Here is a 25,594-nt window from a genome sequence, read left to right as displayed (position 1 = left end):
TTCTTCAGAAAGTTTTTAAAAAATTTGAATTTAAAAAAAAATTAGATTGCAAAATTATTCTGCAAAATCTATCATGTCGATTTTAATGAAATTTGGTGAACGATTTAAGTATGAAAGAATTTTCTAAGCGAATTACGAAAGTTCTAAGCGTAACCAATGTGGTTGAAAAACATTGAATAAAAACAGGCTTATTTTGCCCCCTTATTTTGAATTTATTGCCATTTTGCAAAAAGGGTAATAATTTAAGACATTTTTAACCAGTCGTTTGTCATACAAAATTCAATTATCCTTATTTTATTTTCCTATGACTTTGGTCCAAAATGAATCGTTTTAAAGTTATAAGCAAAGAAAGTAGAAAAAAAATCGATGTTTTTCGAAATTTTTAAATATTTTAATTTTTTTATTAATGTTCCGGGCTTATTTGAGAAGGCATAAGTCAATTATTATTATTGAAGTAGTCACCTAACTTTATCTGCAAAAATCCGAATGCCACCTCGCACATCCAAAAATAGACGTTTTTTCACAGATTCACCCTGGTCCATAAAGAATGACACCAAACACGACCCTCCACGGAGGTGGGACGGGGTGTTACTTTAAAATCATAAATAGGAGCCCCCATTTTTTTTATTGCAGATTTGGATTCCTTACGTAAAGATAAGTAACTTTTATTCGACACATTATTTCGAATTTTCGATAGATGGCGCTATAATAAGAAAAAACGATTATTGGAATTGCAAAATTAAATAAAAAAATTGAAAGCCTTTCACTTTATGGAAAACTTAATTTAACTTTTTTTGGTTTTAGGACTTTCTCTACACAACCCAATAGGTTTCCATAACGCTCGAGTAACTGCAAATTTAGCATACTTTCCTCCCCTACTAATTGAATCCCGTTTATTTGTACATTGTACTCATACAATTCTTAGTTCTTGACATTATTATCTTGAATAGACTGAGAGTCTCCGTCTAAGTTTGAGCCGGATTTTGCAAACTTATCACGTTGGTTGGTAAACCCAATTATATGTACCATGTAAATTTTAATATTTTGGCTTTGAACATGATTTTTCTCTTTGACATGAAGTTTTATAATGTCAAAGTCTTTGATATTTAATATATTCTGATGCATTTTTTCAAATTATTTGTTAAAAGGTAAGTTTATAACAGATTATTTATACATTATATTTCATTATTATTCTATACTTATTTCAGATTTGTAAGGCATGTTAAACTTTTCCCCAGAAATAATAGTAGTCAGTTACTTAACAAGAAACAGTTAAAGATATATAAGAAAAATGCATTGCTCAAATTCCTGCCAATTTATAAATATAACAAAAAATATTATTCATATAAGTTCGACTATAGCAAGAATTCGAAAAACTTATATAAAGTGATTTTAGGAGCAGCACTTTCTGGTTCCCTAGTGGTATATTTACTGAAAGGTAAGTTTTTAAATTAATTATTATAACAGCGAAATATACCTGTTGCTACTGAGATTTTTTGGGTCCTTTCCTGGTTTTAACAAGACTATTACTAAAGATTTTCTCTATGATTTTGTAATTTCGCAGGCTTTGTAGCACATGTTATAAAGTTGCAAGATCCAGTTTCTTGGTCCTTGGCCTATATGCTTTATTTGTTCATTGCATATATTATCCACATTTGCAGCTTTCCCGTTTTTTATGTTCATACCGTCGCCGTCGTTGAGTTCTTTTAGTGCAAAAGAAGTTCCTAGATCGTTTGTCTTCTGATTCAATCTTCTTCTAGTATTTGGGTCCTTATATCTCGGTTCTTAGTTCGTCCAATCTTAAGGAGTTGAGTAGCCACTTGGTTTGCTTTAACCTTGCAAGGTGGTTTATGTTCTTTTGAATCACCGTTAAGTTTTTTTGACAAGGTTATATGCTATTTTGCCACTATGTCCATTTTTTTCGAGGGTTTCATCCACTTTTCCTTTCTGGCCCCTGTCTCAGCTGTTGGAGTAGGACTGCTCCGAAGTCAACCATTTCTTGGCTAAAAGGATCAGCGGAATATAGGGTTTTGTACGTTCCTATTAGTTCTTTGGACTCGTTGGACATCCCGGAAACATATTGCTGTCTACATCCCCTGGGGATAACTTTCCTAGACACATATTACCTCTACAAATTTTTCGTATATCTCTACATTTGGTTTAAAACGGAGCAGCTCAAAATCTAGCATGTCTTCCCATTTTTTTGTCAGTTTGCCTTTTTGAAGTTAAATCTCGTTCTTGTGGTCTGACAATTGGAAAGATATTTATACCAATTGAAGACCTAAGTGTATACCTAGAATACCTTCCTAGTGAATGAAGGTGGTATATAACTTCACTATCATATGACACTTATTAAATACTGCACCTCCAAAAAGCTTAATAAGAGATATTCTAGTTGATGAAGGTGGTATGTAACATGTAAAATACGATTTTTGAATGGAAGAGTGAGGTATGAACCATTTTTCGTTTTTTTCAGGTTTAAATTGTTTATAACTTTGTTAAAAACGATTAACTTTAAAAAAAATTACAAAAGTCCTTTTTTATTTCCAACGATCAAAAGAACCTAAAATAATGTCTACCCAGGCCGAAAAATTGTATTTTTATAATTTGTTTATTTTTTTTTTTAAATAAATGTAGCAATAACTCCGAAATTATGACATTTAGGTATAGGGAATATAACACGAAACATAATCAGCATTTCTTAAGAACTTCAAAACGCAAAAAATATATAGCGTGTTCCATTCGAAATAAGAAAGTTCATTAGATTTACAGAAAAGAGCTTTCGATACAAAAAACTCACTCTGTATAAAATACTCCATTTAATAATACAAGGCAAGGTAGACGGATGAAGAAGGGCCAGGTCGTAGAAGACCGTCATGGCTTAGAAACCTGTGAGAATTGTTTAACAGATCCTCTGCATCCCTTTTCTGAACTGCCGTCAAGAGAATTACTATATCCAATTTCATAGCCAATGCTCTATAATCGATCACGGCACATGAAGAAGAAGATTTTTTTTGTATTCAATCACATAAACTTCTGTAAAACGGATTATAGAGTGTTATTTCATGCAACATACCCCCTTCATCCATTCAGATAAAGGATAGTTATACAAACTAAAATTAATGGAAGAAGGTACGCTGGTTCCTAAAAAAACTGATACGACTCTTAAAGCGTATTTTGTAGAAAATTGAGCAGTGTATTTTGAAGGATAAATACTTATTATTTACATACTGTCACTGTCACTGCCAAATCTTAAAATTTATCAGATAACTTACTCTGTTCAACCTCAAAAAATTCTTACATTCCGGACATTCTTACAAAAAATTTAAGAAGTTTAAACATTTACGGTCCCTATAATGTTATGTATCTTTTGGCACTGAGTGATAAACGTATTTTTGATTTTATTTTGTTTTTCCTATATGACTGTAAAATTAAGTTATAGAATGACTAGATTAGGCTTGTAACCTTAAATAATGTCTTTCCTTTTGATTGCCTACATGCCTGCCTTACCGTGTGGGGTGGGTAAATAGGTAATCAATAATTATTAAGAAAAAAGAAAAATCCTTGAATGAGAAAAGTGTGACCCTTGTCCTTATCCCAAAATTTTTATTAAGATTAATTTAGCAAAAATTCACTTTGAAAATAAAATGTTTATTATATATATTCTTAACAAAAAGGTAGGTCAGACTTAGATAACCTTAACTTAGATTAGTAATTAGATAGTTTAGATAAGATATATATATTATGTTTATGTATGTACTATTTACTTTGTTTCTGGCCGCATGGTCTAATTCTAAAGCCAATAAAAAAAAACCTCAAAAAATGGCTCCCCATGCTAGCAAAGAACTAAAAGCAAGAATTGTAACAAAGTTAGAAGATGGTTGGTCACTATCTGCCGTAGCGAACCATTTTAACGTAAACAGAACAGTTTTTAATATTAATAAAATATGGAGAGAACAAGAAACTTTCGAAAGAAATGAAGGTTCTGGAAGACCTAAAATATCTGCCGCTCATGAAGATCTTACGCTTTTGGAGAGATTAGAAGAGAATCCTTTTGAAGATGCGAAAACTGCAAGCATTATGTCACAGTTTCATTAGTTAAGTCGTTTGTTTTATTCCTTAATAATAATAAAAATAATAACAACAACCCCATTTTATGTAAAAACTATCATTTATATACTCTTTATAAAATGCAAGAATTTAAAATAATATCAAAATTTAGACCTTAATAATTATTACAATTTATGAATATGTAATGAGTTGTTTGTTTAATTTATTATTTGTCTGTCATAATAAATATAATATAATGTCCGACCAATCAAATACACTGCTCAAAATGATCAAACCTTACTAAGAGTCAGTATCAGTTTTTTTAGGAACCAGCTGTACCTACAGTTTTTATTTATTTTTAGAAAAAAAAAATACTAAAAATATAAACAAATTATCAACATTATATGTAAAGAAATGATTATAGCAATATAAATAAAGCCAAATAGCACAAACAATATTTTCATGATAAAAGTAGAGGAATAAAAATTTTAACTGCCCATATATCAAAAGGTAGGCTTTGTAACATACCCTATTTCTTCCACTTTCAGGTCTTCAATTGTTCTAAGAGTTTTTGGTATGGGGCCATATATTATATTTGGTACATCAGTCTTTGAGGTTATTACTTGAAACACAAATGTCCGGGTTATATTCTGTTTTTCAAACTTTGCTCTGAAAAGGTGGGGTAGTTTAAGACCATGGATTAACGTAAGACTACTCGTTTCAGCCCATTCTTCAACTGCGTCTCCATTTTTGCGCCTGAATCTGCATAGCCCTGTAGAGTAAACTGTGACTGTTAAAGTCTCCAGTATAAGCTGATTGGGTTGTGATTGGAAGTTCGTTTTTTTCTTCTTTTTTTTTGGCATCAGAATTTTGGCATCACTTTTGATAGATTTTTTTGTGTCACATATTTGTCACATGCAAAAAATATATGATCCAAGTCACTTATTGTATTGAAAGGTTCCCACAAATCCGACTGTATTACATTGATTTTATATAGATGTGCGGGATAACAGGCCTGGCCAAATTTTAGTCGAGAGATAGTAACAATATCGTGTCTTGAAAAATCTAAATTTTTATGCCAATAAACTGTCGGGATTTTCGGATGCAAAAGAGTATACTTTGTTGGACAATTTATACAGTACTGATTCCATTGAAGTTTCCAGTTATCATGTAGTCCTGTTTTACTTATGGTTATACATTCTTGAAGTCCAATATCATTCAATGTTTCCTCGCCCCTCAAAATGCTGTCTTTTGCCAACTGATCTAGTTTTTCATTATTTTCAAGACCGATACGAGCTTTTAGCCACGTGAATACTATATTACACTGCATAGTAGTTAGATTAGATAATAGTATTTTTAATTCTTTGATGTAGGGATTTACGTTAACAGAATTTTCGTCTAGTTGACTAGAGAAACTTTTTAAAACTGATAATGAGTCGAAAAATATGTTTATTTGTTTGAGATTTTTATTTTCGGCGTATTGGCATGCTTTTATGATAGCTATGGTTTCTGCTGAAAATATTGATGTATTGGAATTAAGTTTAAACTTTTCTTTAACATCTAGTGATGGTACGGTATACAAAAGGCACAGCCCACACCATCACTTTGTTTTGAAGCATCGGTATATATTTTCAGGTGATTAGGGTATTTTGGAAGTTACATAGTTATGGGTGAAAATATAAAGAGCTGGTTTGGGGGCTTATATACCGAGGTTATTGTGTAGTTTCCGATCTCAATGGTTATTACCTCTTTACCATTTACATTCGTTGTTCCCACAGATGAGACTATGGTTTGAGTTCTCACAAATACCGCGCTTTCATGCTTATTTTGTGGCATCTCCGCAATCGTTTCATGCTTTTTTGATTTTTGTTCTCGCTGCAATTAGGTCTGTGAGTTTACTGGATGCACACTATCTCACATTTCGTGTTCTTGCAGAATTCTAATACAATATCTTCTTTGGATGTCGTGATGCCCTCAATATATATGCTCGCCGTGACCAGACACCTCGTAACGCGACAGTTCGTAACCGGACAGTTGGTAACGGACAATTCGTAACAGTGACAGTTCGTAACGGCGACACTTGGTAACGGCGACAGTTCGTAACTAGACAAATTCGTAACGGACAATTCGTAACGTCCAAATTGAATTATTCTGTATATTTTTGTTAATGTGGAAACTAACTGTTCTCACAGTTATAATTGAAATTATCTTTATCAATTTAACGAATCAGTACGGGGATAAACATGTTTAACACATTTTATATTTCGTGTTTCAGAGTATGTACCTATATTAAAAGTTTTTAAACAGAAACAAATATTTAAATACATACAAACTTTTAACAATATTCTTAAAAGTTTATTTCTCTTATTGTTCCTTAAATTTGCATATACAGTAAAACCTGTGTTACCGGCCACTTGCCAAAAACAGCCACCTGTACTAACGGAAAGTTTAAAAATTCTCCAAAACAATTACAGTAAAACCTGTGTTACGGGCCAACGGCCCAAAAAGGCCACTTGTACTAACCACCAGTTTAAAAATTCTCTAAACCAATTATATGTAGACTACAAAAACTGGCAATACCGGCCACCTTTCTATATCGGCCAATAGTTCTTTCATTTTTAGTGGCCGTTACTGACACGTTTTACTGTATATGTAGACTACAAAAACTGGCAATACCGGCCACCTTTCTATATCGGCCAATAATTCATTCATTTTTATTGGCCCTTACTGACAGGTTTTACTGTACCTAGACAAAGGAATAATGAAGTACTTAACTCCTGACATCTTTAATCTGACAATCGTCTTTAGACAGTCTCAAATTTTAAATAAACATTTTGTAAAGGAAAGATTATAATTACCTGTTATTATAATAAACCTTGTGATTGGTAATAGGTAATAGCTTTGGGACATTCAATCAACGGTTATATGTAGTTGATAAGAGGAATGGCTTTTATTACTTTAATACGTGGTTTAAATACTTTTATTATATTCTGAAACACGAAATATGAAATGCCTTAATAGTTATTTATGATATAAGTGTTAAAAGTACACGTTTAAGGCACGCATGTGAAAGTTTGCAGAAAGAGCGAAGCGAGTTCTGCAATTCACATGAGTGCCTTAAAATGTACTTTTTAACACGCATATCAGACAATATTTTTTGTACAAACGTAATTACAGGACAATATCTACAAAAACTTTTACTTGAACTTGACCGACATTCCATTTTTATATTTTTTTGACATTACATCAAAATTGCCTATACGGTCAATACGAACTGCAGTGCCATAAAAATTTTAAAGCACTAGTGCCTTAAAGTAGCATTTTTAACGCTCGCATGGAGTGCTAAAAATTGCATTTTTAGCACGGTTGTAGAAAAAAATGTTTATCCTGATACTGATTCGTTAAATTGATAAACATAGTTTCATTTATAACTGTAATGACAGTTAGTTTCCACGTTAACAACAATAAACAGAATAATTCAATTTGGACGTTACGAATTGTCCGTTACGAATTTGTATAGTTACGAACTGTCGCCGTTACGAACTGTCGTCGTTACGAACTGTCGCTGTTACGAATTGTCCGTTACCAACTGTCCGGTTACGAACTGTCGCGTTACGAGATGTCATGGAACCATGCTCGCTACTGTCAGTATTGGTTCTGAGAGGAACCGTTGTGGTTTGATGTTTGCCATCTGATTTAGTTTGGTCCAGTGTTGGAAGGATTAGCCGTCTACTATAGTCCTTCTCACCTTGACTTTACAGTATAAAGAACATAGGTAACGCAGTCCTTATAAAGTATAGTTTCCACCAGAGGAACATGAAGGAACTTTTGTGTTTCTGTTGCTTGTTGCTTAAAAATGTTTCGCAAAGTTCCTCAAAGTTCCTAAGTGTTTCTTCTTGTTTCGACAACAAATGTTGCATGTTTGCGATTGTTGGTGGTTTCCAGTTTTAGCGGTAAACTTCAAAAGAAATACGGCAACAACAGGCAACATAAACATATTGTTGTCTGAGTGGAAACAGATACAGCAACTTGTAGTGACTTGTTTTTGTCTAGTGCAGCTCGACGGCGAACGTGGAATAATTTATAGTCGGTCGGACGTGTGAAAAAATAGAAAAATGCCGTTCATGTGGACAAATGAGTTAGTACTCGAATTAATCGAAATGTGAGTGTTTATGGAATACAAAGCACGCCCAGTATAAATGTAGAAATGCGAAACACGATGCTTGGACAACATTGGCAGAAAAAACAGGCTCAAATATAGAAGAAGTGAAAAGAAAAATGAAAAATGTTATTGCACAATTCTATAGAGAAAGAAAAAAATATCGTACGTTAAAAAAGTCGGGAGCCGGCGCCGTATTTATTTCAAAGTGGTTTGCTTATGAAGTCTTGTTGTTTCTTGCGGGCAGGAACAAAGTTAGAAAATGTACTGAAAAAGGAATAACTACAAGTGAGGTACGTATTTTTTTTGTTTTATTTGTAATTTTTATACAAAGTTAAAAATTATTTTGCCATGGAACCATTCCTTCGGGTGACATAAAATATTGAGCAAATTCATCTCGAACTTGTTTAGCTTCCAACGTTGAATTACGTGCTTGTTTTTGCAGTGATGCAAACATATTGTTGTTTATTTCGTTTCTCCAAGAACCTGGGATCCTTTCGCCCGTATCTTTGTCTTCTGAATCAAAGGTGCCAGGAGGTGAGTATGACTTTCGGGAATGTAAACTGCTTCTCAGAAAATTATGGAGATATACACATGCAGCAACAACTAATTCCACTCTGTCGGGTTCAAGTAGCATGGGTTTTCTTAATACCCTGAACCTAGCAGACATGATTCCAAAAACCATCTCAGAAATACGCCTAGCGCGTGACAAGCGGTAATTAAAAATTCGTTTTGAGGAACCTTTCTCTTGAGTGCCAGGGTAAGGTTTCAATAAGTTTGGTGATAGGGGAAAAGCGTCATCTCCTAGAAAAACAAACGGAACAGCTTTTGTTCTTCCTGGCAATGGTTCTAATTCAGGCAAATTGAGCGTGTTTTGATATAACATTTTTTTGAAATGAGTACTGTCAAACACTCCACCGTCGGATATACAACCTTGGCTGCCCACATTAAGATACATCACCTCATAATTTGCGTTGGCCACAATAAATAACACCACACTGAAGAAGGACTTATAATTATAAAATTCACTGCCACTATGTTTTGGTGCTTGTATCATAATGTGTTTGCCATCCATAACCCCGGCACATTTAGGAAAATTCCAAAGATTAGCGAATTGATGTCCCGTAATAAGCCACTCCTCTCTACTCTGAGGCATCTGAAAAATAAAAAACCGGTAAATTTGTTTAATCAAAACTTCTCTCGCTTTAAATATAATTTGTATTTCATATTAAAAGAGTAAGAAGTAAAAATATATTTTTAATTTTCAGGGTGAAGATGATGGGTCAGACAGCAGTGCAACGGACAGCGGGGAAGTTGAATCGCAAGATTCCAATATAGCAGACGAGGCAGATGCAGTAACTGATTCTTCTTTTATTGTTGGAGAGGCGAACAATGACGTCGACACTCTGAACAAAACTGTTGCTGCTATTACTGAAACACCTACAAAGCCTAATGAAAACAGAACCAGATCTCCAACGCCTTCCACAAGCAGCACTACAAAAAGTAAACAGGGACCTAGGCTCTTTAAAAGTCCAAAAACAATGAAGAAAAGACAAGCTGATGTGAAAACTGACGAACGACAGGAAGAGGCATATGTATTGCTGAAGCAGCTACAAAATAAAAAGCCACGTAATCGGTTCCAAATTTTCGGCGAACTAGTTGCCTGTAAAATCGAAAATCTTCAAAATGAAAACGCTAAAAACACGGTAGAGCATTTGATCTCTAATATTTTGTATGACGCATCTATGGGTAAATACGATCGGCCATTTCCATGTTATCAAAGTTGGCATACACCTTCGGCCAATAACAACACAGCAAGATATTATTCAGATAACCAGAACTATTACTCATCCAGTACCAATGATTCTGTAACATCACCAGCCTCAACAACACACACACCTATGCCATCCCCAAATAGCTCTTGTTATGAAACTAACTATCTTCCCCAAACAGAGACAAACAATTCGACACTCTCAAAAGAAAAGCAGCCTTGTAGAAATCTTCAAGAATCATCTATATCTGATGCGATACGTCTGGCCATGTCAGATGCAGGACTTGATGTAAATTACTGATAAAATATTATTTGTTAAAAAGAATATCTCTTTAATTTTTTAATTAGATTTTTTAAATTTTTTATTTAGAATTTAAATAGAATATCTTGTTAATTTTTTTCTCACACTTCAAAAAATTGGTTTTTATTAAAATTTTTTAAAATGTCTACTACTAATTACATTATGTCATTTGATTGAAAAGCTGTATATCTACCGAGGTATCTACTTACCTTAAGTTTATCCTTCAGAACTTCAGCGATTACTTTACATACTTCTGGTATAATTCTACTAATTGATGATACCGAAATTTTGAACAAGTACATCAAGGAATGGTAAGAATCGCCTGTTGCAAGGAATCGCAGTGTGAGCAGTAGTCGTTCCATTGGTGAAATGGCTTGTCTATAATTTGTATCTTCTTTCTGTATTTTGGGGGCAATTTGACATAATAACCATTCAAAATCGGTGCTGGACATTCGTAAAAAATTTTTGACACTACCATTATTTTTATTATTTCCTATGTATACATCGTCTTTTTTTAATACATTGAGTAGATGCATGCCACCATATTCACTTCTATCACAGAGACTTGGTTTCACCCAACATTTGTGCTTTCTTTTTTTCTTTTTTGCCGACAACACTATATAGGCCGCCGCTGCTGCAGCTATTTCATCATCTTGATCCATGTTTACCAACCGCGGTGGAAACACTAAGTTGCTCTCTCTCAGTTATCAGAAACGACCGGAAACAAAAAGTTCTGTCAGTGGAAATAAAAAGTTTACATTTGTTGCTAATAAGTTCCTAAATTTACAAACAAGAAGAAACACAGGCAACAAAAATGTTGCTACATGTTGCTATTTGTTCCTCCGGTGGAAACAATGCTTAAGAGTTTTTAGCGCAGTGATGCCGATTTTATCAAAAAGAATTTTTAATCGAACATTAGAGAGATTAAATTAAAAATGTACGTTTCGTTCGGTTTCGTTCTCACACGGTAGAAAAAAAAATAATATTAATGTCCGACTGGTATATTATTTAACAAATAATAATGACATGATTTCGAAGTCAGTTAACTATGAAATAATGCCCTAGGGCAGGGGTCGGCAACTTTTTCGTATGGTCGGTAACAACATTTTATACGGGCCCAAATTCAAATATAGCTCAAATAGTCTTCTTCTTCATTTTGTTTGCATCCACTTCTAGACAAAGGCCTTCCCATGAGTTATCCACTTCTCTCTATTTTGTGCTATTTAGTTAAAGTTTCTCCCCACTTTTGCTTTGATGTCATCTAGACATCGTTTTTGAGGTCTTCCTTTATTATGACTGTGCTCGTGCGGTCTCCAATGTATAAAGTTTCTCGTCCACATTTCGTTGTTTTGTCACGTCACGTGTTCTACCCAGTTCCATTTCATTTGCGTAATTCTTCCAATTACATCTTCCAACTTCGTCATGCTTCACTCATTCTTGTTTTCGTAATATGTTCTTTCAGAGATACTTCTAACATAGCTCGTTCGATGGACCTCTAACTCGTTCGATGTATATTTTGTATTATTTTTATTCATTTTTCATCTGTTTTAAGGCATTTATAACTTCCTTGTTAGTAATTTTGGGAATATTTAGATCCTACATTTAATATTTCCATACTGTGGTTTTCTGGTTTTGCTACGCTGGACAAATATAATTCTGTATAAATAGTAATCTTCAACAATGTTTATTATTTTATGTTTGTCGTTTGTTCGGTATTGTTGTCCCTGAAGTCTTGTCTTTTTTTTTTTTGGCTTTGGCAGAGCCAATTAGCCAGACTTGTTTGTGATTGATTGCAGATTCATAGTCATAAATTTCTTATAAACATAGGTACATTCTACAATATTATTTTTATAGATACATTGGTACATTGTGTAGCTTTTTTTATTTTGTTTTTTTTTAATTATTTTACTGTTTTTTTAATATATATTTTAATTTGTGCGAAACACTTCTTTTTTTATGTTTGTTTCTATTTTTTTTTATTTATTATTTTTTTGTTATTATTTTATTATGTGTTTTTTTATATATTTTTTTATTTTTTCAAACCACATTAACAAATTATGCCTATTATATTACGTTTACAACTTGTATTTACATAATTTAACATGTTTATAAATGAGATGAAGAATTTCCATATCATTTGTAAATATTAAAGTATTAAGGTTTATTGGGAAAAAACATTTTAAATCTTTTAATTCCTTATAAAGGTCGTTTATGTTATTTATGTTTAAATGACATTCTAATATGACATGTGTTAGATCTCCGATTTTGCCACAAGTACAATTGGGAGTATCTGACAAGCCTTATTATTATTATCTTATTCTTTTTCATATTGCCTTATTAAGTTCCTTATTTTCTAGTGAATTTTGGTCCATACAACTTCTGTCCTTAATCGTCTGTTGTGTTTCTGTCTTTAATTTATTATTCATCATAAGTTTGTTGATTTTTTCTAAAATTATATTAGTACTTTGGCGGGCCGCGCAAAAAGTTGCAAAGGGCCGCATGTGGCCCGCGAGCCGCAATTTGCCGACCTCTGTCCTAGGGCAATAAATATAAATAACTAGTTAAGTACTATCAAGTTGACAAATAACAACCTAAGTAAAACTATGGTTAGTTACCACAATTACGTTATGACTATTGCTGGTAAATGTAGTTATTTGAAAACTTCCCTTTTAATTTGTTTAATCATCTCGGACAAATCTCATTGTTAGCTATATTCTACAAGGATGACCCACTAAAATTTTCAGATGGAAATATTTGCAGCGACCAAAGATACAGCGAGGTAAATATGAAAAATCATCAAAATTGATTTTTCGCATTTTTGCATAGAATTTGATTGTTAAACATGTTCCACCAATTCTAGATAAAAATAAACTTCATATTCGGATTCAGCGACCTCGAAAACATAAAAAAATGACCAAAATTTGCCATTCACCTATCCTATTCGCTTTTTCGATTTCTAAGCCTCAAATTAGGGGTGTGCCGCTCGCCTATAAGGGGAAAGGAGCAAAATGCAAAAATTTTGACGCATGTCAAATTTTTCTATGTGTTTTAAATGTATTCATGTTTTTTCGAATCCTGAGAAAACTAATAAGTATTTTTGAAAGATTTAAACGCAGAATGAAAGACTACTCTATTACCGGGGGCTGAAAGTCCCTTAGGATAAATAAAAAGTTTGTTTTGAATGAAATATTTGCAATTAAAAATCACACTAAATTTCCCCTTTTATTTTCACCCCTGCAACTTATTAAAATAAACATTATAGAAGTTTTCAGGGACTTTCGGCCCTCGGTAATAATTCAATGTTTCATTCTGCGTTTACATTTTTCAAAAATATTTATTAGTTTTCTCAGTATTAGAAAAAAATGTATACATTTAAAACAAATTGAAAATTTTGACATGCTTCAAAATTTTTGCATTTTGCTCTGTTTCTCTCAAGCAGTAAACATCTAGTGACAAAGGGACACAAAAGATTTTTGAATAATACCGCTTCCTCATGGAAGCGTTAATTCCTAATGTATTATGCGTCAAAATGCGTAATGTATTATACGACAAAAAATTTTCATGTGCAAGGGCAAAACCGAAACAGTTACATATTTTTCCGCCATATTCGTATTCACAATTTTTTATTTAAAAAAAAGCGCATGTATATGCATATATTCTAATGCTTTCGGCCACAAAGATTTAAAATTACTTCCCACAATTGTTAATAGATTTTTTAATCCAGAAACAGGAATTCAAATTAGAATATTAGATTTTGTTTCAATGCCGGGTGAAACTTCACAAATAATTTTTGATTCAATGCGGCAGTTGTGTGCACCGATCTGTCATGTTATACAGTATGTAGAAAATAACTATCTGTTATTACTCTGGGCTAATTAGCAAAATTCGTGGAAAAGTTATTTACCAGCAATTTTATTGCTGGAATCGAATTATAAGATCCTATATAATAATAATATAGGTATGCAAAGTCCGCAGATAGTGTGCTACTTTTTTTATAAACAAAATGGCGCCGACTAATCGTATTTTATTCAATTATTGCTCTATAACTCCGAAGATTTTAACTTTACAACAAAAACACCCAAATAAAAATTCACCGCAAATTAAATTCTGCATAGAGATATGTTTTTCACGATTTGCTCCGACGAAAATTTTCCTCGGAAAATGCGGGTTTTCCTAACAAAAACTCTAATTTTCAAATAAAGTTTTAGGTAAGTAATTATTAATCAATAATTAAATAACTTAGTGATATCAAAGCTTTCTTGGTATAGATTGTAATTCCAGAAGCCGGTAAAAATTAAACGGATATTTTAGCAACAATTCAATTGATACTTAAGAATTTATGATCGCAATAATAACCAAAATAATCATGATACATTGATCAAACTTATAAAGATTATAAAGATGAGATGCTTATTTAATATTTTATCGACAAAATATAAATTTTTCTTTTTTTGCATAATCTTTAAATTTTGAAAAAAAAATAGTTATAATACGCTGGTCTAATTAGTAAAGTACAAAGAAAGTTTATTTACCAGCAATTTTATTGCTGGAATCGAATTATAAGATCCTATATATTATTAATATAGGTATGCAAAGTCCTCAGATAGTGTGCTACTTTTTTTATAAACAAAATGGCGCCGACAAATCGTATTTTTTTCAATTATTGCTCTATAACTCCGAAGATTTTAACTTTACACCAAAAACACTCAAGTAAACCTTCACCCCAATTTAATTCTACATAGAGGCATGTTTTTCTCGATTTGCTCCGACGAAAATTTTCCTCGGAAAATGTGGATTTTCCCAACAAAATCTCGAATTTTCAAATAATTTTTTTGGGCCAGTAATTCTTTATCAATAATTATATAGCTTGGTGAAATAAAGGCTTTCTTGGTATAGATTATAAATTCAGAAGCCGGTGAAAATGAAACGAATACTTTAGCAACAATTCAATTGTTAATTAACAATTTACAGTCGCAATAACAACCAAACTTAGAAAGATTATAAAGGTGTGATGCCTATTTAATATTTTGTCGACAAAATATAAATTTTTCATTTTTTGCATTGTCTTTAAATGTAACATTTCTCAGAAATGGTTTATTATGTTCTAATTTTAAAAATACTTAAAATGCGTTTTTCATAGGTCTTGAAAATGAATGCTTTAAAAAAATTTTCCAACCATTTGCAAAAAAGTTATGAAACAGTAAAGTAAATATACGATATCTCCGTTGTTTATAATTTGTTTTAATTGTTTCAAAGCTTAAAAGTGAGTCTATGGTACAATCTAATTACTCACAAAGAATGTCAAAAATTAGTGCAATGGATATATTTTAATCAAAGATTAAAAATACTTTTTTTTGTAATTTTTAGCGCAAAAGTAGGCCTGATACAGAGTCGGAGCTAAAATGTTCACTCGAAGCGACTGACACGCAGCATACATTATTTATTAAAAGTGTACGTCGCGCGACCGCCGGTCGTCGCTCCGAGTGAAAATTTTTGCTACAGTACTGTATTATTCTACTTTCGCGCGTGTAAATTACAAAAAAATATATTTTAATCTTTAATTAAAATATAACCATTAAACTTATAATCGATATTTTTTTGTAAATAATTAGCTTTTACTTTAAACTCACTTCTACGCTTTGAAAGAATTAAAAAAATTATAAACACCGTAGTAATCGTATGTTAATTTTGCTATTTCATAACTTTTTTGCAAATGGTTGCAAAAAAGTTTTAAAGCATTCTTTTTATGCAAAAAAATAAAAAAATTATATTTTGTCGACTAAAATGTTAAATAGGCATCTCATCTTTATAAGATTTCAAAGTTTAATCAGTGTATCATAATTATTTTGGTTACTATTGCGACCATAAATTATTAATTAACAATTGCATTGTGGCTAAAATATTCGTTTAATTTTCACCAGCTTCTGGAACTATAATCTAAACCAAGAAGGCTTTTAAGTCACCAAATTATTTAATTGTTGGTAGATAGTTACTTATCTAAAACTTTATTTGAAAATTAAAGATTTTGTTGGGAAAACCCGCATTTTCTGAGGAAAATTTTTGTCGGAGCAGATCGGAAAAAACACGTCTCTATGCAGAATTTCATCACGGTGAATTTTTATTTGAGTGTTTTTGTTGTAAAGTTAAAATCTTCGGAGTTATAGAGCAATAATTGAAAAAAACACGATTTTCGTGCGCCATTTTCTTTATAAAAAAAGTAGCACACTATGTGAGGACTTTTCATACCTATATTATTAATATATAGGATCTTATAATTCGATTTCAGCAATAAAATTGCTGGGTAAATAACTTTTCCCAAAAATGGCCTATTATCCGATAATCAGCCCAGACTATACAGGGTGTTTCATTGGGAAACGGAAATACTTTAATGGTGAATAGAGGTCACCAAGGCGGTTCTAGGTCTACTAAATTTTTTGTCCTACCGACTTTTATATCCGAGTTACAGGGTGTTTTATAGATTTTGCTCATTTCTTTCCTAAGCCATAACTTTAGAACTACCCTGTATATTTTTTTAATATTTGGCACACATATTTCTCATTCAAAACCCAAACGACCGACATACTAATCACAAGAAAAATCCAGGTCCGTACTAACAAAAAATTATAAAATAATTGTGACCTTAAAACAACACTCTGTATATTGAAGTTTTGAAAATATGTTTGCATATTTGAAAAGAGCACAAAAAACTAAGTCTAATAGTTTGCTTCGATTTTTCGGCCAGACAATTTTTTGACTTTAATTTTGAAATTATATTGAATTTTTCTAAGAACTCCACATTAAAAAGCAGGTATTATTAACTTTTAATTGTAAATTATTAAATTTATTGAATAAATACTCATTTTAAAATGAATCAATATCTATTTAACACATTGGAAAGACCCAATTATTACTCACAAGAAAAATCCAGGTCCGGATTAACAAAAAAACATAAAGTAATTGTGACCTTGAAACAACACCCTGTATATTGACATTTTCAAAAATTGTTTGCACATTTGAAAAGACCACAAAAATCTGAGTTTATTGGTTCACTTTGATTTTTTGTGCAAAAATTTATTAACTTTAATTTTGAAATTAAATGTATTCAAATTTTTAAGAACCCTGAAATTAATAAGCAGGTTTTTAAAGCACTTTTATTAATAAATCATTTAAGTTAATGAATAAATACTAATTTTAAAAATAATCAGTCATTATTTACAGCATTAGAAGGACTTACTTACGAATCACAAGAAAAATCCAGGTCCGTATATTCCGTATATAGTTGACAGAACACCCTGTATATTGAAATTTTTAAAATACGTTTGCACTCCTGAAGAGAGCACGAAAAACTAAGTTTAATGTCCCGCTTTAATTTTTGGTGCAGACAATTTAATCACATTACTTTTGAAATTATATCGAAATTTTTATTATGAGTTCCCAGAGTTCTTAAAAATTTCGACATAATATCAAAATTAAATTCATTAAATTTGAAGAATGATAAGTTTCTGCCAAATAAATGACTTGTTAATAGGTAATTCTTTCTGGTATCAACCGAGAAACGAAAAATATACATACGTAGCAGAAGAAAGAAATGCGAGAAGCATAATTGACTACATAGTATATCCTCGAGACGCAGAACTAACGATACAAAATATAAAAACGGAGAACGAAGCCGAACTCGGTACCCAACACAGACTAGTCACAGCAGAGATAAACATGAAACTAATGGAAATAATAGAGAGTCCTCAATATACAAGAATAGCAATACATAAGATGAAAAATATGGAAATGAGGAAGTTATACCAAAGAGAGACAGATAAAATACTGGAACAGTATGAAAACAATGAGGAAATATGGAATATGGAAGAGAAATGGAAAAAATTAAGAGACACGTTACGGAACACTGCAAAACAAGTATGTGGAATAAGAAAGAATGGTAATAATAATAAAAGAACTGGATGGTGGAATAAGGAAATAAAGCAAGCTGTAAAAAGGAAGAAAGAAATGTGGAAGCGATACATAAACACAAATCAAGAGCAAGACAGAGACGAATACAGAAGACAGAGAAATATAGTGAAAGAACTAGTAAAAGATGCGAAGAAGAAGAGCTGGAAGGAATTCGGTGAAGAATTGAACGAAGGTTTTGGGAATAACAATAAACAGTTTTGGAATAAAACAAGAAGCATGAAAGGAACAAAAAGGAAACAAATAAGAGGAATTAGAAATGAGCGAAATGAATTGAAAACAAACATACAAGACATACTAACCATATGGAATAAGCACTATAAAGAAAAATTCGAGGCAAGTAACCAACAAGATGAGGAGAGAGGACAGCAGGCAAGAGAAGTGGATAGGGACAATCGAGTAGACGAAATTCATATCAAAGATATTGAAGAAGGATTGGCAAGAATAAAGATTGGAAAAGCGGGAGGTGCCGATGACATAGATCCGGAGATGATGAAGTACGTGGGAGAACGAGGCAAGTTTTGGCTGCTGGAAATAATGAGGGAAGCATGGAGAACAGAAAAGATACCGGAAGACTGGGAAGAAAATTTATTGATACCAATACACAAAAAAGGAGATGAAGCGGAATGTGATAACTATAGGGCTATATGCTTATCATCAGTGGCATATAAAGTCTACACCGGGATAATAGAAAGGAAGCTCAGGAAAGAACTGGAAGGAAAACTAGAAGAAGAACAAGCGGCTTTTAGGAAGCAAAGAGGAACAACAGATAATATATACATACTGAGAAATATAATTGAAAGGAAAAACGAAATAGGAGAAGACTTATATGTTAAATTTAAAGAGATATTAAAGCTGCTTTTGATTCTATAAATAGAGAAGTAATATGGTCAGTAATGGAAGATCTGCAAATCCCGCAAAAGATAGTAAGCGTGGTAAAAAGTACGTATAGAAACGTACTTGCTAAAGTACAAATAAATGGAAACAGATCTCCAATAATAAACCTAAGGAGAGGAATAAAACAAGGGGACAGTCTCAGCCCAGTTTTGTTTATATTAGTAATGGATAGAGTAATGAAGAGCGCTAAAAGAAGGTCAAGGCAATTACAGTCAATAATAGGGTACAGGAATTTAGTACCAGTGAGAATGGAGGGATTACTATATGCAGATGACTTAGTAATAATAGCAGACAATAAAGAGAAAATGCAAAAATTAATCAATATATGGGTGGAGGAAATAGAAAATTTGAAAATGGAGGTAAATGTAAAGAAAACGAAGACCATGATAGTAACCCAAAAGAAAAGGGAAGAAATAAACCGTGTGTGTGTTTATGTTTTATTGGCACTGGTTTAAGCAACCAACTGGCCAGTCAATGTGTTTTGAATTCTCTCTTTTACAAAATATATGCTTAGTATCTAAATTTAAAACTATTAGTACTACTGTTTTTTTTACTCTGTTTTTTTTATTATTTTTTTTATTATATTTTTTAACATTTTTTTTATTACATTTTTTATTTTATTTTTTTTTTTTTGTATATTTTTTTATCGCGCTAAGACCTAAACCCGATTCAACCTCGCGGAGGTTTAGATCTTAGTAACTTTTTATTTTATTTAATTATTATTTTTTTTTTTTTATTTTTTTTTCTTTTTTTCTCAGAGCTTTAATTTTAAACAATTAACATGGTTGTACAAAATTTTATAAACATCTAGATTGTTTGATTGTAAAAGGTATATAAGATTAAAAGGAAATTGTACATTAATTTGAACTAGATTGGCAAAAAAGTTTGATATTTCAATAAAATGTAAAGGACATTCTAATAGCATATGTTGTAGATCAGCTAGCTCTCCACATAAACATTCATCATTATCTACAAGTCCTATTTCTCTTTTGTAGACTGGAGTCAGACAGTGATTACTTCTTATTCGACAAATAGTTTTGATAAAGCCTTTGTTGGAAACTTGATTAAACCATGTCTTGATGGGAAGTGTAGGCTGGATTTTTTTGTAATAATTTCCTTTGTCTGAATTATTGTATTGTTCCTGCCATTTCGTCCGTTTGATAGATCTCATAATAGAAATTATGTCTCCCATAGGAAGTTGATAAGTATGCAGAGTGGATTCCTTCGTTGTTGCTTTTTTAGCCAGATCATCTACTATTTCGTTGTTTTTTATACCAATGTGTGCTTTTATCCAACACAATATTATATTTTTGCCCGATTTCAAAGCTTCACTGTTCATTGCTATGATGTCACTGATGATATAATTTTCTGCAAAATTATGTACATTGTATTTCAATGTCTTTACAATGCTTTGGCAGTCTGTAAATATAACATAATTGAGTTCTTTTTGATTAATACATATTTTGTATGCTTCTTTGATTGCAATGAGTTCAGCTGTGAAAATTGTCATTTTATCAGGTAATCTGTTGTTTATTTTTATACTTTTTTGTGGGTAATATATAGCATATCCAACTTTTCCTTCCATTTTTGAACCATCCGTATATAATTTCTGATAACTCCCCCAGTTTTTTTGTACACACTGAAGGTGGTCTATTTTAGTAAGGAAGTCTGTCGCACGAATATTACTTAAATGACAGTTAACTGGAGATAAATAATCTTCATAATTTAGCTTTCGAGACGAGCTTTGTTCAATTTGGTGTATGTCGCCAATGGAATTAGAAACGTTGAGGAAGCTTTCCACAACTAAAAGCAGTTTCTTTTTTTCCCAGTAATAATGAGTTAGGTATGAGGTGGTTAAATGAACAATTTTATTTAATAGCAGTTTATCGTTAACCGCTGTTTTAACTATAAATTTCTCACTTAGGTATTCCCTGCGTAATGAAAGTGGAGGTTCATTAAGCTCACATTCCATGACCAATATAGGTGTGCTACGAAGATAACCAGTGCATAACCTAAGTGCCTTATTTTTGATCCTCTCGATTTTTTGGAGTACAGAGTTTGATGCTGAGCCATAAAAAATAGATCCATAGTCTAAGATTGATCTTATCAAATTTCTGTATAGTAATATTGATATGTTTGGATCAGCTCCCCAGTTACTGACACTTACAGTCTTCATGATATTCATTGCATTTTCCATTCTTCGTAATATGTAATTTGTGTGTTCTTTCCAATTTAATTTGGAGTCTAAAAATACGCCAAGAAATTTTATTGAAGTTTTATAAGGAATACTAGTATTATCAAATTGTAGATGGCTTTGAGGAACATATCGTTTTTTAGTGAAGGTAACAATGGTTGATTTACTCTCTGATATTGTTAAGTTATTATCGGTAGCCCATTTTTTTATAATATTCAATGTCGATTTAAGGTAGTTATTACATCTATCTATTGACTTATTTTCTGCATATATCGCAACATCATCAGCGTACTGTAGGATTTTTATGTGTTGAGGAAGTTTAGTTTCTAAGTCAGCAGTATACAGTATATATAATATAGGACTTAGGATGCTACCCTGAGGTAGTCCCAAAGATGTGTATCGGGAGTTAGATTGATCTCCATTTAATCTAACGTGAACTGCTCGATTAATGTATAAGTTAATGATGTTCCATGTTACTATCTCGGGTATTCCTATTTCCAACATTTTCGCGTATAGTATGTGAAGATTAACGTTGTCGTAAGCCCCTTTTATATCTAAGAACAAAGCACTAACTGCTTTCTTATAAGTAAAGGAACTATAAATGTCTATTAAAAAGTGGCAGAGGCTATCTTGTGTGGATTTACCTTTTCTAAAACCAAACTGACTTCTTGGTAATAGGTCGTTCTTTTCTAGCCAAAATTCCAGACGGTTTTTAATAAGTCTCTCATATGTTTTTAGTATACAGGAAGCCAGACCGATTGGACGGTAAGAATCCCAATTCTTTGATGATTTTCCTGGTTTTAAAACCGGGATAATAGTGTAAACGTGCCAATCGTCAGGAATCTTTATGCGGCGCATCCAAATTTCATTATATATATTTAGTAGTGCAGCCTTACCAATTCTTGAAAGATTTGATAGCATCGAGTAATGGATATTATCGGCACCTGGTGCTGAATTTGAGTTTTTCTTCAACGCAAAGTTTAGTTCAGTGGCAGAAAATGGTTTGACTAGGAAACGGATTGGTTCTGGATAGTCGTACAGAGCATTTAGTTGTAAATCAGGAATTACTAATTCTGCAGACGGCGGTGTGATATTTTGATGGAACTCTTCTATCCACGAAGCTTCCGACAGAATAACAGGGACTTTGTTCTTTGTTTTTCTATTTTTTATTCGGTTAACTTTTGACCATACATCTTTAATAGGGACTGACCTATTTAGGGATCCGACATAATCTCTCCAGCTATTTCTTTTAGTTTGTTTAGTGATCTTCTTGACATGTGCATCATCTTTTTTATACTTAAGTAGGTTTTCATGGTTTGGATTTTCTTTGAATATACAAAAACTTTCCTGTCTTCTTCTGACTGCTTCTTCACATTCTAAATCCCACCAGTATTTTCCTCTGGAAGTCGGTTTTTTTATTTTAAATTTGGGGATGCAGTAGGATGCAGTTGTATTTATATTGTGCAAAATTTGTTCATAAGAATTTATATCTTTAAATTGAGAGAATACATCTTCCGAATACTGTTCATATAATTTCCAGTCGACATTCTTTAAATTCCACTTTTGTGAATATGGATTATATGTATGAGTTGGTTGATCCTCTAACTCTACTCTTATAGGTGTATGGTCTGAACCAAATAGGTCTTGAAGTGTTTTCCAAGTGATCAGGTGGTTTAAGTCAGGAGTACAAATGGTCAGGTCTATTGCCGATTTCGAGAAGTTCCTAAAGAAAGTAGGAGAGCCATAATTTTTGAATATTAAATTATTATCGTCTATACAGTCCATCAAGATTTTACCTTTCATATCTGTTTGGTTGTCTAGGCCCCAGGCAATGTGGTGAGCATTAAGGTCACCTCCTATTATAAATGGTCTTTCTATAGATGTTATGAAATTGTTCCATTGTTGTAACAATAACTTGGTTCCTGGGGGAACATACATAGATATAAATGTGACAGTATATGACTTAAACTTTATTTTTATTGCTACTTTATTGACGTTTATTAAATCTACTTTCATGGTGACTTCCTCGTAATATAGGTTTGAATTTATTAAAATTGCTGAGCCACCGCCAACAGTTACTGAAAAGCGGTCGTCTCTGACAATATTGTACCCGTGAAAGTTATAATACTTTTCTGGTTTAAATCTAGTTTCTGATAATAATGCGATATCAACTTTCTGGTCTTCTAATAGGTGGATAAGGTTTTCTCTATTAGAGTTAGCCGATCTACAATTCCATTGACAAATTACCAATCTATTCATTATTATATAAGAGAGAACTTAAAACTGATTGAATTGAATTTACTAGAACTGATTTTTCTGGAATTTCAAAATTTTTGTGATTTATATTAGAGATAATACTTGTAACTATATTTGATATTAATTCTGTTAATTCTTTTGATGGTTCATGTATTTTAGATCCTTGTTCTGGATTAAATGTAGATTGATACGAAGAAGAGGTGATAATACCACCAGGTCTGTTGGACATGGGGTTTAACTTTATTATTTTTTGATGTTCCATTGTTACTTGGTCTGGTGAGGAAGAGATAGGTCGTTTGTATTTTGGTGGTTTTATTATTGTGTATCTATTTGAAACTGAAGGTAGAGCGAACTGATTGGAAGATGTTTGAGACGTGGACAATTGAGTAAAGGAATATGAAGAGGATGGTGCATTCATATTTGGAGTTTGATGAGAATTTATTGAGGAATTATTGGCTGCTATAGATGCATAAGTTATCTTAGGAAAGAGTTTAATTGTTTCCTTAAAAGATAAGCTGTTTTCAGACATATAATGTTTTATTTTCTTTTGGCGATCAAATTCTGGGCATATCTCCCATTCATTAGTGAAGTGTTCACCTTCACAGGATAGACATTTTTTGTTAAACGATGATAAAGAACAAGAATCGGAAAGGTGAGATTCATGACACTTAAAACAGCGAGGATTACTTTTACACTGCTTACTCATGTGCCCATACCTATAGCAGTGGTAACAGATAATTACCTTTTGCTGGTATTTTTCAACAGTGTGTAAGACATGATTAATTACTACATACTTTGGTATATTCTGGCATTTAAAAGACACAATAACTGATTTTGTTGGATTAAATATTACTTTGTCATCTGCTACTATTTTTCTTGTTATTCGTTTCACATACTCAACCGAGAATTTGCAATGGTGATCAAATTCCTTTACTCTATTTTTAAGATATTCTTCCGATATATCTGAATCTATATCCCTTACTACACCTAGTTTAAACAATTGAAATTTTGGAATGTATGCGGTCAGATTTTTTTGAATAAGGAATTTGGAAGTAACTAAAGCATTTGCGCTACTATAATTTTTAAATGAGACCCTAACTCGGTTGCGTCCGATTGAGTCAATTTTTTTTATATAATTGTCAATTTCTGGATGTAACGTAAATAGGATCTCGCCTATTTTAACAGCGTTTAATTTTCCTGTAAAATTTAAACTGGAGTTTTCAATGAAAATGTAAAAAGGTCCTAAATCAATTTTTTCGTATAAATAAACAGGCCTGGTTTTTTCTGGTTGATCTGAGTTTACTAAAGTATTTTGTTTTTCATTAATATTGTTAAGATTAATACTACTACTTATCTTATTTTGAGGCTGGTTGGGTAGAAATCCATTTAAATCTTGTAAATCACAGCTACTATCCATCGAATTCTCAATATCAGGCGGTTCGCCTCCACTAGATGACTCCATAGAGGAGTTTTCAAGTAACGTTTAACTTATGAACACTTTCAAAATGTAAACTAAATAAGGAAAAGTTTAACAAAACTAAACAAACTAAATTAGAACGGTATAAATCAAATAATCCGCCAAAAATTAATATTTTTCGGAGAGATTTCCAAATTTAAATTAACTTTTGGAAGAAATAAACCAAACGATATTTAGGTGCAAAAACGAAATAATAGAAACAGTCTCGACGTTTGAATACCTTGGAGTAATAATATCAGAGGATGGAAAGATAGATCAAGAAATCTCATACAGAGCGAAAAAAGCAAATAAGATCTACTATGCACTAAATAAAACAATATTTGGAAAGGAAGAAATAGATAAAGAAATAAAACTGAAGGTATACAACGCAATCTCTGTGCCAACTTTAATGTATGCAAGTGAGACATGGGTAAACAATGCAAAAATAGACAGTACAATAAACGCAGCGGAGATGAAGCAGCTAAGAAAAATAGCAGGAAAAACGAAATTGGACAGAATAAGAAATGAAAATATTAGACAAAGACTGA

The 25,594-nt window shown here is 32.1% G+C and overlaps 2 protein-coding genes across 5 annotated transcripts in view; one reads left to right on the top strand and one right to left on the bottom strand.

Moving 5' to 3' along the window:
- LOC114332354 (sulfite oxidase-like) overlaps window positions 1–25,594 on the top strand; it is a 161,595-nt gene that overhangs the window by 32,104 nt on the left and 103,897 nt on the right. Inside the window, exons 1-2 of one of the 4 annotated variants that reach the window (XM_050650232.1) lie at window positions 1,004–1,148; window positions 1,209–1,438. The exons of the other annotated variants lie outside the window; for them this stretch is intronic. Coding sequence (XP_050506189.1) covers window positions 1,120–1,148; window positions 1,209–1,438 — 259 coding nt within the window. The 5' untranslated portion in view covers window positions 1,004–1,119. Of the gene's footprint in view, window positions 1–1,003; window positions 1,149–1,208; window positions 1,439–25,594 lie in introns of those variants that run through there. 4 annotated transcript variants of the gene reach the window in all.
- Window positions 8,499–11,138, bottom strand: LOC126884296 (uncharacterized). Its single transcript, XM_050650235.1, has 2 exons — window positions 10,491–11,138; window positions 8,499–9,365 (listed from the first exon to the last, which is right to left on the bottom strand). Exons 1-2 carry the CDS (start codon window positions 10,941–10,943, stop codon window positions 8,544–8,546), a joined length of 1,275 nt encoding a protein of 424 aa, XP_050506192.1. The 5' UTR covers window positions 10,944–11,138; the 3' UTR covers window positions 8,499–8,543.

This window comes from Diabrotica virgifera, chromosome 5, assembly GCF_917563875.1.
Source record: "Diabrotica virgifera virgifera chromosome 5, PGI_DIABVI_V3a".
NCBI lineage: Eukaryota > Metazoa > Arthropoda > Insecta > Coleoptera > Chrysomelidae > Diabrotica > Diabrotica virgifera.
This window is presented reverse-complemented; position numbering and strand designations above follow the sequence as displayed.

Coding starts and splice junctions, on each gene's coding strand:
- LOC126884296 (XM_050650235.1), bottom strand. CDS start 10,943: ATGGATCAAGATGATGAAATAGCTGCAGCAGCGGCGGCCTATATAGTG. Junction 9,366..10,490: donor TTCTGAAGGATAAACTTAAG/GTAAGTAGATAC, acceptor TTTATTTTTCAG/ATGCCTCAGAGTAGAGAGGA.